Raw genomic sequence first — 14,240 nt, 5'->3', positions numbered from 1 at the left:
GACATGTTAAGATTTATATGAGAAACAGGCCCCTTGATACTCAGCCTAAGAGACCATTCACTGGCTAAGTGTTAGAAGTTACTTTCATATATACAGTTCTCCACGGTCCACTCTACCTATGTATTCAGGAAGACTCACACTTACTGTAAGAAGCTAAGATAGGCATGCCTTTAATAGTTAAAGAGGAGAAGGTCTTTTTTTTCTAGAGGTCTTTGTAAATAGGTACAAAGGACTTCCTGTTGAAGCATATGCCCTTTTTTAAGCTAAAACCCTTATATTCCAGCCTGGCGAGACTGCACTGTACTATCCTGGATCAGTACCAGCAGACAAGCATCAAAGAACCTAAGCTCCAGAGGCTGTGGGTGGCTCTATAGTCCTGCCTGTCGAGAACCATTGTAACTTAAATCTGGGGTCAGCAGCCTTTCCTGTTAAGGGCCAGGTAGCTACTGTTTGAGAGTCTAAAGGCTTTGTTGACCATATGTAGTTTTTGTCTCAACTAGGCACAGTCTAGAGAGTGCCTTCAGGCTCATTTCCTTTATTTCCCTTCTCTCAAGATTCAGAATCTTGAACTGCCGATTATACAATGGCTGAAAACATCCATCTCATATTTCCTCCCATCTTTTGCTTGATTTGGTAGAAGATCTAGTCCAGTCCCAGTTGCTCCTTCCTGGCAGAGGTAGGAGTCCTTTTCAGAGATGTTGATGCAGTGCTTAGCCTGGAAGGGAGGGAGCAGGGTTGCAGTTACTGGAGGTCATCCAGAAGAGGTGGAGTGCTGGGTCTTGGTGAGTTAAGTAAACATCCTTACTTGATGAAGTTAAGGAAAGCAATGAAAGGAAGAAAGTGAAGTCGCTCAGTCGTGTCCAACTCTCTGTGACCCCATGGACTATAGCCCACCAGCCTCCTCCATCCATGGGATTTCCTAGGCAGGAGTACTGGAGTGGGTTGCCATTTCCTTCTCCGGGGGATCTTCCCAACCCAGGGATTGAACCTGAGTCTCCCACATTGTGGCCTGACGCTTTACTATCTGAGCCACCAGGGAAGTCCAGTGAAAGGAAAGGGCTTTGCAATCCTTTATGAAAAAGCCTGCCTGGAATTATCCAGAATGTAGTGGAGTGCCACTGAATGATTTACTCAGCAGAATGCTACTGCTAGGAGTTACAATCAAGATATGTTTTGATGTAGTTGTAAAGGCTTGGATTGTGATGGTCAAACTTGGCTGTTTATGTGAACCACCTGAGAAGCTTTTACAGTGTGTCCATGGCTTGAATTCAACCCAGACCAGTTAAGTTATAATTGGGATAGAGACAGGGACTTGGGCCTTTAAAAAAAAAAAAAAGCTTCTCAACTGATTCTAATGGATTCAGGAAGAAAAATCATAGGCTTAGATGATTGGGATTACCTAGGCTTATGGACTGGAGAAGGCAGTGGCAAGCCACTCCAGTACTCTTGCCTAGAAAATCCCATGGATGGAGGAGCCTGGTAGGCTGCAGTCCTACCAGTCGAAAGCGACTTCACTTTCACTTTTCACTTTCACACATAGGAGAAGGAAATGGCAACCCACTCCAGTGTTCTTGCCTGGAGAATCCCAGGGAAGGGGGAGCCTGGTGGGTTTCCGTCTATGGGGTCACACAGAGTCGGACACGACTGAAGTGACTTAGCAGCAGCAGCAGGCTTATGGACTGCAGTGAAGAATACTGTTGCTCCCCAGCGGCTTCACTCTGAGGCTTTCACTTCTGATGCTCTGGAGGCTTAAAGTCCTAGAACTGTGGTCTTGGTGTAGGAGAGGAACAGTTGCTACACAATGCAAGCTCACTTGTTTCTTTCTGAACTCACCTGAAGGGAGGAGGTGTGATGATTAGTTGTCCACAGAGCTGATACAGTCTTATGGAAGAACTCTGGGTCCTTTTGGTTGTTGGTTATGGAGGCCAGCTCACACTGACTTAAGTTTGAGTAGAGGTTTCTCAGCCCCTGTGACTCGGAAGAGGTGAATCATACAGGAAGACCGTTTTGACTCTGTCTCCCATTGTGATTTCTCTCTTCCCGTTGACCTTATTGTCTCCAGTATATATGGCTCCTAATACCTCAGAGTACTGAGGGAAAAGGGGCTTCTCTCCTGGTTCATTTTTTAAATCTCAAAGAGAAACAGGCATGATCCTCTGGATGAAGAGAATAATAGCATATTTGTGCACAGACGTGGCTTGAACTATCATAAATGACCTCATCCCAACATCTTCTGTGACAATTGGAAATTGAGGTTTAAAAATGTGAAGTATTTTGGCTAAAGTCATACAGGTACTTAGTTACACAACTAGGACTAAACATGCAAGTCACTGATTCCTAGCCCCTGCTGTTTCTGTTGCACAGGGATATGACATAGGCATTCTACTGAATTAACCTTACCAAAGAGGGCAGTTTCCCTTACCGACTTTTCTTTCATCTTTTTTGAACTTACTGAGAAAAAAGGGAAACATGCTAAAAGCCTCCTTCATATGAAGGAGGCATAAGCAGAGCAGACCCACAGACCAGAGAATGAAAGGCAACAATAAAAGCCTCTCTTGCCTTCCTTTCCTATCCCCGGTAAGATTACCATATTTATATTTCTTCCGCTGAAGTGATTGGATTTCTTCAAAGGCAGCACTACATAAGGCCAGGTGGCCATGCTAATGGTCACCTAGGGAACTTTTATGAGAGCATATGTATCTCTTACAGGCAATGATTTATTCTGAATATGGCCGTCCTTAGCTGGAAAAGAATTTATAGGTCACAGAACCTCATGAATGTTTAAAAAGCTGTTACCAATCTTTCTGATCTTGGTGGTGTTTCTTGATCCCTTTTGCCATGAAATCCTGGTATGTGTATAAGGAACAGATGGAGTCGTTTATAGAATAATGATAACCAGAATTTCTTTTATTACAGAGCCAAAGTATATAACTACAAAAGAATATTAGACTAGCATTCATCTCAGGATATAATTTAAACTTATTTATCTTAAGTGTTTGATTGTTAGGTTTTTCCAGCTATGTTTATTATGAAGATTTAAAAATATCTGATTGGGCCAGTGAAACGGCTGTAGAAAATTTGGGGTCCTAGGAGACCGCTTCTCATTGTAATAGGTACTGATGGGATCTTCGTTCCTGTTGGTAACTGTGACTGACGATGTAGAATGTTTAGCCGCACTAGTCTTTTTTACTTAAAGTGTTAAAACTTCCCCTTCTCTCTCCCCATGTTTTGTCTGGCAAGTATCAAATGAGATTTTATAATATTCAGATGTTTAGAGTTGTAGGCTTTATGTTGTGAAGGCCCTGCTCAGTTGTATTTTAAATAAGAAATAACAGGAAGAAAGATGTTCTTCTCTATCAAGAAAACATTGCCTCAAATTGTAGCAAATTTATCTGTCAGTTGAAACTCCACAGACGTATGTCGTGTTTCTGGTATCTGTGTAGATAGGTATTCAGAGCTTTGGAGCTATTTTGGATTTTTAATTAGCTGAATATTTTTAAGGGTAGATAGGTAGAAATGCTGCTTAGACCTTCTGCAACAAAATGACTTTCCGCAGGGATTTGAAAGTGGTAATGAGCCATATGGGAAAGTGCCCAGTGTGCTTTTCGTGTTGCAATAAAATAATTGGCACTCTTAGGGAATTGGGCAGTCTCTCTATTCAGGATTGCTGAAGCATCCTGTGGTATTCAGTGGCTTGTCCGTAAATATTCTATTATGTTCTGGAATGGTTGCCCCTGTCTTTTTGTTCTTTCTGAAGTAGATGTATTTATTATGTATTGATCATTTGACCTTATGTGTAAGGTTTGGGGGGTAATTTTTTTGGTTGGTGGTATAGATATGTATTTTTGGCTTTTTGGTGAAAAGCACAGAAAGCAAGGTTTGTAGCAGTGCCATAGTCTCCTTTATCTTAGGATATGAAACTTGCTGGTATGTGTTGCCCAACACAGTAGTGGGAGCTGAATTTTTCTGATTGTTCTGTTGAGTAGAAACGAATTTGAAAAAGAGTGTCCATATTAAAAATTGTGTCCAGATCTCATTTCAGCCCTAAATCATTGAGGGGATTTGAGGATATATCCTTATCCTGATTTAAATATCATAGTGTTTATATATTGACATGGGAAATGTGAGAGAGAATACAGAAGTTGGGTTACAGGAGGTGTTTGGTAAATCCCCACTAATTTCTGGGCTTCCCTGGTGGCTCAGCTGGTAAAGAAAGTGAAAGTGAAAATCGCTCAGTTGTGTCCAACTCTTTGTGACCCCATGAACTATATAGTCCATAGAATTCTCCAGGCCAGAATACTAGAGTGGGTAGCCGTTCCCTTCTCCAGGGGATCTTCCCAGCCAAGGGATCAAACCTAGGTCTCCCGCATTGCAAGTGGATTCTTTACCAGTTGAGCCACCTAAAGAATCCACCTATAGTGTGGGAGATCTGGCTTTGATCCTTGGGTTGAGAAGATCCCCTGGAGAACGGAACAGCTACCCACTCCAATATTCTAAGCCACCTAAGGAATAGAAAATTGTGTAACTTCTTTGGAAAACATTCTTGCGATTTCAAATGGTTAAATATAGAATTACCATATGACCTAGCAATTCCACTCTTATGTAAGAGAAATGAAAACATATGTCCAAATAACAACTTGTATACAAATATTTGTAGCAGCATTATTCACAATAGTAAAAAGGTAGAAATAACCCAAAGGACATCAATTGGTGAGTGAGTAAACAAAATGTGGTAGATTTATACAATGAAATATTACTTGGCCACAGAAGAGAATGAAATAAGGATTTGTGCTACAACATGGATGAGCCATGAAAATATGCTGAATGAAATAAGCCAGACACAAAACACCACATAGTATATGATTCCTTTTATAAAATTGTCCAGAATAGGCATAGCTATGGAGGCAGAAAGTAGACCAGTGTTTGTTTAGGACTAGGATGATCAGCTTAAAACTCAACATTCAAAAAACTAAGATCATGGCATCCGGTCCCATCACTTCATGGCAAATAGATGGGGAAACAATGGAAACAGTGACAGACTTTATTTTCTTAGGCTCCAAAATCACTGAAGATGGTGAGTGCAGCCATGAAATTAAAAGACACTTTCTCCCTGGAAGAAAGGCTATGACACACCTAGACAGCATTAAAAAGTAGAGACATTACTGACAAAGGTCCGTCTAGTCAAAGCTTTGGTTTTTCCAGTAGTCATGTATGGATGTGAAAGTTGGACCATGAAGAAAACTCAGCGTTGAAGAACTGATGCTTTTGAACTGTGGTGTTGGAGAAGACTCTTGCGAGTCCCTTGGACTGCAAGGAGATCCAACCAGTCAATGCTAAAGGAAATCAGTCCTGAATATCCATTGGAAGGACTGATGCTGAAGCTGAAACTCCAATACTTTGGCCATCTCATGCAAAGAACTGATTCATTGGAAAAGACCCGTATGCTGGGAAAGACTGAGGGAAGGAGGAGAATGGGACGACAGAGGATGAGATGGCTGGATGGCATCACCGACTCAAACATAAGTTTGACCAAGCTCCGGGAGTTGGTGATGGTCACGCCAGGTGAAGCCTGGCCTGCTTCTGTTCATGGGGTCGCAACGAGTCGGACATGACTGAGCGGCTGAACTGAACTGAGGCCGATCGGGGGCTGGTAAGTGAAAGGTTGTTGATTTCACACACACAGGCACACCACAGAATTAGTAAAGTATGGCAGAAAACAAGTTTCCTGGGAGAGTAAGGAACTAGAGCTTCAGTCATCCTTTCCTCGTCTTGAAGGTCTGGGACCAGCCCCCAGGATGAAAGGTTGCTGCTGTGAGCTGTGTGTTACGTGAATTTGTGACCTCCAGAGGAGAGGATTTTGATCTGGGGTCAGAGATGAGGCTTGACTACTTGGAGCTTTTTGTGTAGCAAAGTTTTATTAAAGTATAATAGAGATAGGAAAAGCCTCTATTGACATAGACATCAGAAGGGGACAGAAAGAGTGCCTGCCTTCCTAGTTTTTTAGCAAGGTGTTGAAGGAGTTGCACCAGGCCCCTTTCCCACAATACGCACTTTTGAGATAGGATGGCAGGAGGTGTGTCCTCCCCAGGCCATAAAACAATTGACAGGAATACTGTTTTGTTGGGCCATTATCAGCCCAAGGTTTGAGGAAAGAGAAAAAGTCTTAGGGGGAACCATTTTGAAGAAAGGCAAATTCCAAAGCAAATACAGTTTCATTAACATAAGAAAAACACATTGGTTAGCTCAAGGCAGAACCAGGTGTCCTCAACACAATTAAAAGAAGCCTCTCTTAATTTTGTATAGAGAAGGAAAACAAACTTCCACTTGCAGTTATTTCCTCCTGCAGCTTGGGAGCCTCTGGCCTTCCTACCTGTTAACTCTCTCATAACTAAAGAGTGCAGGTTTCTTTGGGGGGTGATAAAAGTGTTCTCAAATTGTTTATGGTAATGATGGCACAATTCCATGAATTTACTAAAATCCATTGAGTTTTATGCTCTAAATTGATGAATTATATAGTATGTCAGTTAAATGTCTTGAAAGTGTTGTAAAAACACAACCAACAGACATAGATACTTTACGTGACAAATATTTATATAAGCACTTATAGTTAGATTATCCAGCTGAGTTCTATTGTCATTTCATTTTTTAAGACTAATTACCAGAAATTCTGAGCATGAAATTTTAATTAACCAGGTTCTACCCTACAGTGTTCTTCTTGTTGGCTTTTTTTCCCCCCTATAGTCTTATTAAAGCAATAAGCAGTTTAAACTCAGGCCTGTACTATGGTGATATGGAATGATACGGAGGCATATGCCACAAGGTGCATAGTGAAGGGTAGGAATTTTCATCAGCAACAGGAAGCACATTGATTAAACATTCGAAACATTATCTTCAAAGGGTATGACAGTGGCAGGAGAGAAGGAAAAAAATTAAGAGGACTTCTCTCTCATTATGGACTTCCCAGGTGGCACTAGTGATAAAGAACCTACCTACCAATACAGGAGACATAAGAGACTCGAGAAGATCCCGGCAAGGAGGGCATGGTAACCTACTCCGGTTTTCCTGCCTGGAGAATCCCCATGGACAGAGGAGCCTGGTGGGCTACAGTCCATCGAGCTGCAAAGAGTCGGACACGACTGCCATGACTTGCACACTCTCTCATTATGCCAGAATTAAGTTGTCAGTCTTCTATGGGGAAAAATAACCTCTTCCAAACAAGTTCCGTAAGTGTGAGCAATAAACTCAGCCTGAGTTGAAAAGTTTGGTGGAAACATCTTGCAAAAGTCAATTTGCCCCTTGTTAATAGTATGTAAAAGTTTGACTCTTAAAGCATTATTTAATGGCCATGCTATCTCTTCTCTCCTTTGATCTAGCAACCAGTTTCTCGAAAGGGCTAGTAATAGAAGCTATGATCTCTGATATAGAATTACAATTAGAGAAACTCTATCTTTTATATCTCACTGTAGTTATTACCATCTGAAGTATCATACCTAACACAGAAGTCCTACAGTATATGTATTAAATATTGGCCTGTCATTGTTTGGAACCACTGGACAGTAAGGCTTTATCAACTGTCATTTTAACCATTCTCTCAAGTCCAGCCAAGTCTTCTAACAGTGTTAAGTAGCTCTAAACTGAAAGAACCCACTCCATACATCAATAGCCCATTCCATTCCCCCTCCAGTACTACTCATGCCTTCTAAATTAGTATCTTCTTATGTAAAATGGTTAATAAGAACCTAATATAGAGCATGGGTTTTCCAGGTGGCTCAGTGGTAAAGAATCTGCCTGCAATTCAAGAGACGTAAGTTTGATCCCTGGGACAGGAAGATCCCTTGGAGAAGGGCATGGCAACTCACTCCAGTATTCTTGCATGGGAAATCCCGTGGACAGAGAACCCTAGTGGGCTACAGTCCTTGGAGTCTTCGAGAGTCAGGCACAACTTAGTGATTAAACAACTGTGTAGCACAGGGAGTGCTACTCAACAGTCTGTAATGACCTATCTGTGAATGTTGTGCAGTTGCTAAGTTGTGTCTGACTCTTTGCGACCCCATGGACTGTAGTTCGCCAGGTGTCCCTGCCCCTCACCACCTCCCAGAGTTTGTCCAAGTTCATGTCCGTTGAATTGGTGATGCCATTCAACTATCTCGCCCCCTTCTCCTTTTGCCCTCAATCTTTCCCAGCATCAGGGTCTTTTCCAGTGAACTGGCTCTTCACATCAGGTGGCCAAATGCTGGAGCTTCAGCATCAGTCCTTCCAGTGAATATTCAGGGTTGATTTCCTTTAGAATTGACTGGTTTGGTCTCCTTGCTGTATGGGAAAGTGAAAATGAAAGAAAGTGAAGTCACTCAGTCGTATCCGACTCTGTGCGACCCCATGGACTGCAGCCTGCCAGGCTCCTCCATCCAGGGGATTTTCCAGGCAAGAGTACTGGAGTGGGTTGCTATTTCCTTCTCCAGAGGATCTTCCTGACCCAGGGATTGAACCCAGGTCTCCCGCACTGCAGGTAGACTCTTTACCGTCTGAGCCACCAGGGAAGCCCAAGTGAAGTGAAAGTCGCTCAGTCGTGTCCAACTCTTTGCGACCCCATGGACTGTATAGTCCATGTTTGAATTCTCCAGGCCATAATACTGGAGTGGGTAGCCTTTCCCTTCTCCAAGGGATCTTCCCAATCCAAGGGTCAATCCCAGGTCTCCACATTGCAGGTGGATTCTTTACCAGCTGAGCTACAAGGGAAGCCCTGTTGTATGGGAATAGAATCTAAAAAAGAGTAGGTAAGTATGTGTGTATGTATAACTGATTCACTTTGAAGTACAGTAGAAACTAACACAATATTGTAAATCAGATATACTCCAATAAAAATCAAGTAAACATAAATTAATATCTACTTCATCTTCAGCACATAAGGACTCAGGCATGTCCATCCCACATGGACACTGTGGTACTACGGTGACAGGATAATTATCACCCACCCTCATGAAGGCATTCTCCATTGGTCATCTTTTTTTTTAACTTTCTTTTTTTTTTAATTTAAATATATATTTTAAAATTTTGCAATGTTGTATTGTTTTCTGCTATATAGCAATATTAATCAGCTGTAATTATACATATGTCCCCTCCTGCTCTAGTCTCCTTTCCCTGTCTCCTCTCATCCCCCCAGGCCATCATACAGCACCAGTCATCTTTTCTTATTTTGAGAATTAGTACTATAATCAAAATAATGACATACATTATTTTAATGTCTCTGCTTGCAAAATAGGAAGTATGAAAAGAAATAGTCCATGGCATTGTTCCCTAACTTGTTCATTGTGCCTGTAGGCTACTCTGGATATCAGGATTATTACCCATACGGCGGGCACGGTGCCTATGAAGATGTCCCCTGGAACTACGACACGTACACGGCGGGGCTGAGCGAAGAGGAGCAGCTGGAGAGAGCACTGAGAGCCAGCCTCTTGGACCAAGGTGGGGAGTTTGCACCCTTCACTTATTTTAAAGTACATACCTCACATGGCATGGCGTGATGTCTGAAAAAGGGCTGTTTGCAGCAAATTAAACTTTAAATAGTTTATAAAAAGGAGATGTAGGTGAAAAAAATGTGTGCAGATTGTGATTACAAAGAATGGGGTGCGATGCCATATTCCCAGCAACCTAAGCTAATAAGGTGCCAGACTATGTATGTATTGTTAAAGTGGTTCTTTTTATAGGCCTGTCGCACTCAGTGCTTCGACATTAAAGTCAAGAAACCTAAGAAAAGAATTCTTAGGTACATGAACGAAGGGTTGACTTTGGGATGTGTATCTGTAAGGCAGGCTACATGTCACTGTACATCAAAGTGTTGCCCACAAGCCTTCTTCAAAATCACATGGGCAGCTTGGTGAGAATGCAAACTCAGGGTTCGGCTGCAGGCCTGCTAAACCAGTCTCCCTGCGAGCAGAACCTAGGAATTTGTATTTTTAAATGATTTTCCAGACGATTCTTTTACCAATTAGTATATGAAAAGAAAGTGAAAGTGAAGTCGCTCTGTCGTGTCCAACTCTTTGAGACCCCATGGACTGTAGCCTACCAGGCTCCTCAGTCCATGGAATTTCCCAAGCAAGCGTACTGGAGTGGGTTGCCATTTCCTTCTCCAGGGGATCTTCCCGACCCAGGGATCAAGCCCAGGTCTCCCACATTGCAGGCAGATGCTTCACCATCTGAGTGACTAGGGAATCCCTCTATGAAATAGTATATGAAAACCACCCTATCTATTTTGCCATCTTTCTTCTAGGTTTGATAATAAATTTTGGTATTTCCTGTTTTTATTGTTTGTGTGTCTGAGTGTTAGTCACTCAGTCATGTCCAACTCTTTGTGACTCCAGGACTGAAGCTTGCCAGGCTCCTCTGTCCATGGAATTCTCCAGGCAAGAATATTGGAGTGGGTTGCCATTCCCTTCTCCAGAGGAATCTTCCCAACCCAGGTTTCACACATTGCAGGTGGATTCTTTACCATCTGAGCCACCAGGGAAGTCCTTTTATTGTTTCCATTCAGTTCAGTTCAGTTCAGTCGCTCAGTCATGTCCGACTCTTTGCGACCCCATGAATCACAGCACGCCAGGCCTCCCTGTCCATCACCAACTCCCGGAGTTCACTCAAACTCATGTCCATCGAGTCGGTGATGCCATCCAGCCATCTCATTCTCTGTCGTCCCCGTCTCCTCCCACCCCCAATCCCTCCCAGCATCAGACTCTTTTCCAGTGAGTCAACTCGTCACATGAGGTGGCCAAAGTATTGGAGTTTCAGCTTTAGCATCAGTCCTTCCAGTGAACACCCAGGACTGATCTCCTTTAGAATGGACTGGTTGGATCTCCTTGCAGTCCAAGGGACTCTCAAGAGTCTTCTCCAGCACCACAGTTCAAAAGCATCAATTCTTCGGCGATCAGCTTTCTTCACAGTCCAACTCTCACATCCATACATTGTTTAGTAGTGACTAAAAATCATCTGTTGATTCAATAAGCATTTATTAACTCCAATACTTTGGCCACCTCATACAAAGTTGATTCATTGGAAAAGACTCTGATGCTGGGATAGATTGGCGGCAGGAGGAGAAGGGGACAACAGAGAATGAGATGGCTGGATGGCATCACCAACTCGATGGACTGAGTTTGAGTGAACTCCGGGAGTTGGTGATGGACAGGGAGGCCTGGCGTGCTGTGTTTCATGGGGTCGCAAAGAGCTGGACACGACTGAGCGACTGAACTGAACTAAAGGTCTTGTTATGTTTCGTGTACTATGTTAGGAAATACAGAAAGGTTAAAAAAAAGGGGGGAGATCTTCCCCCACAAAGCGTCATTTCTAATAGGGGAGAGGTCTGTTAGATGCCATTGTTCTTGAGTTGCTGAGCTGTGTCTCACTCTTTGAGACCCCATGAGCCCACCAGGTTCCTCTGTCCTTGGAATTTCCCAGGCAAGAACACTGGAGTGGGTTGCCATTACCATCTCCAGGGGATCTTCCCAATATCTACTGTGTTGGCAAGAGGATTTTTTACTGTTGAGCCACCAGGGAAGCCTGCTAGATACCATAAGTAACCATAATACCAGGTACTTAAGAGAGGCTTCAGCCATTTGCTGGAATCTGTGAGAAGGGGTGAGCTTTTTCTTAACTAGATCTATCAGAGTTTCACAGAAGAGGTGGTATTTGAGTTGATCCTTGAAGAATGTGTAGCATTTGCCGAGATGTGAAAGGGCCTTCCAGGCAGGAATCATATCCGCTCAGACACAAGAGTAAGGGGTGTGGTCATCCCATCCTCGCTTTTGAATAAAGTGCTAAGAGAAGAAGGGGAAGAAGAGTGGGCAGCTAGGCTGGGGCCTGATCACAGAGGTCCCAGAATTAAATAGGCCACGTGGAAAATGGGTCTGGAATATGATGTAACTTCCAGTAAGGGTTCTGCACGGGAGAGTGATGTGATCAGAGCTGTGTTTCATGGATCCAGCACCAGTCATGCCAGGAACGAGGACTGAGCATCAAGGGGGGTATCAGGCATTACAACATATGACGGGAACACACAGATTCCCACAGCTTGGTTTCTGACATTAGGAATACAGTCTTAGCAGTAAGAGTGTGCGTGGGGGTGGGCAGTGAGACCAAGAGGGGAAGACCAATCAGAAGACTTGCAGTGGTCTAATCACAGAGCAAAGTCTGGGTGATGAAGGTGGCAGAGGCAGTGGAGAGGAAGAGATAAATCAGGACTTCTCAGATGAAGAGGATCAGAACTGTGGTCTGTCAGTCATCTGTTACTGGGTAAAATTGCCCAGACACACTTGGCCTAAAACAATACATGTTTCTTCCACATTTATGGTTCTGCATGTTATGGCAGAAAGTGAAGAGGAACTCAAAAGCCTCTTGATGAAAGTGAAAGAGGAGAGTGAAAAGGTTGGCTTGAAGCTCAACATTCAGAAAACTAAGATCATGACATCTGGTCCCATCACTTCATGGGAAATAGATGGAAAAACAGTGGAAACTGTGTCAGACTTTATTTTTTTGGGCTCCAAAATCACTGCAGATGCTGATTGCAGCCATGAAATTAAAAGACGCTTGCTCCTTGGAAGGAAAGTTATGACCAACCTTGATAGTATATTAAAAAGCAGAGACATTACTTTGCCAACCAAGGTCCGTCTAGTCAAGGCAATGTTTTTTCCCATGGTCATGTATGGATGTGAGAGTTGGACTGTGAAGAAGGCTGACCGCCGAAGAATCGATGCTTTTGAACTGTGGTGTTGGAGAAGACTCTTGAGAGTCCCTTATACTGCAAGGAGATCCAACCAGTCCATTCTAGAGGAGATCAATCCTGGATGTTCATTGGAGGGACTGATGCTAAAGCTGAAACTGCAATACTTTGGCCACCTCATGCGACAAGTTGACTCACTGGAAAAGACTCTGATGCTGGGAAAGGTTGGGGGCGGGAGGAGAAGGGGACGACGGAGAATGAGATGGCTGGATGGCATCACCGACTCTGTGGACATGAGTTTGAGTGTACTCCGGGAGTTGGTGATGGACAGGGAGGCCTGGCGTGCTGTGATTCATGGGGTCGCGGAGAGTCGGACACGACTGAGCGACTGAACTGAACTGAACTGATGGGTGATCCCATGGGCCAGGCTTCGCTGGTCTCGGCTGGTGTGCTGAGGTGTCTGCAGTGGTCAGTTGGGGCTAGCTGCTCTAGGACAGCCTCCTCTACCTGCCTGACTGACCGCTGTCTGATGCGATGGTGGCGATGGGTCCACACGGGACCCGTCATCCAGCCAGCCACCCCAGGTTCGTTCACAAGGCCTCAGCACAAGGGTTCCCAGGGAGAATGTGGGAACATACTTAGGCTGGTGCATTGTTGGTTCCACTGTATTTTGTTACCGAAGCAAATCAGGAGACCAGACAAGATTCAGGGGATAAGGACGTAGATTCCGCCTCTTCCTGGGCCTAGCTGTACAGTCGCATTGCAAAGAGGATGCACAGAAGCAGAGGTGGATAATCAGGTATATTCTTGCCATCACCAGCCTTAATGGACTGCTGATATTACAGTCACTGGAAGCGTGCCTTAGCCTTAGAATCCTAAACACTGGGGGCAAGGCCCAGAGGCTGTATTTTAACAAATTCTAAAGGTTAGTCCTGGGCACAGCAGGTGCTTAATCACTCCAAGGTGAGACATGAAATATTATGGGAGGTAAGGATATTATGTATTTAATTTAATTTGGAAAAAAACATAATCTTAACAGAACTGTGTCTGAATTTGTTACCTTGGACTGTCCATTGCATGTAAATATGGTATGCTCTATTGGATGTAAATCTTAGAAGTGCAGTAGAAATGTTATCACTGATAAAAATTTTAATCCCTGTGTATCACACACACACAAAAGTAAGGAAGTCAGGGCAAAGCTACTAAGCCTGGACTTTGTACAAAACTTTATTTAGTACAGTAGAGAGACGACAGGAGGGGATTTTTGGAGTGATGGCACTATTCTGTATCTTGGTCGTCGTGATGGATACACTACTCTTTGTGTTTGTCAAAAGTCACCTAACTGTATCCCACAAAGAGAACATTTTCCTAAAAAGGAGTTGTAAAAGATAGAAATTAGCTAGAAACCCAATGAAATAATTGGTAATCTTGCAAACAAACGCTGTAAAAATCATTAGTGAAAAGGTCTTGTTTAGAAACAGAACATCATTGTAACTGATTCCCTTTGGGTCTTGTTTAGAAATGGAACATTATTATA

At 43.3% G+C, this 14,240-nt stretch overlaps 1 protein-coding gene across 4 annotated transcripts in view; it reads left to right on the top strand.

The window, feature by feature from the left end:
- RHBDD1 (rhomboid domain containing 1) overlaps positions 1-14,240 on the top strand; it is a 152,080-nt gene that overhangs the window by 77,866 nt on the left and 59,974 nt on the right. For all 4 annotated transcript variants that reach the window (XM_088845229.1, XM_055396891.2, XM_055396890.2 and 1 more), the window contains one exon: positions 9,319-9,462. In XM_088845229.1, coding sequence (XP_088701355.1) covers positions 9,319-9,462 — 144 coding nt within the window. The remainder of the gene's footprint in view (positions 1-9,318; positions 9,463-14,240) is intronic.

The sequence above is a fragment of the Moschus berezovskii genome, chromosome 2, assembly GCF_049115385.1.
Source record: "Moschus berezovskii isolate FMDL1 chromosome 2, NW_MosBer_1.0, whole genome shotgun sequence".
Taxonomy (NCBI): domain Eukaryota; kingdom Metazoa; phylum Chordata; class Mammalia; order Artiodactyla; family Moschidae; genus Moschus; species Moschus berezovskii.
The sequence above is the reverse complement of the archived record's forward strand: the minus strand, read 5'-3'. Positions and strand labels throughout refer to the sequence as shown.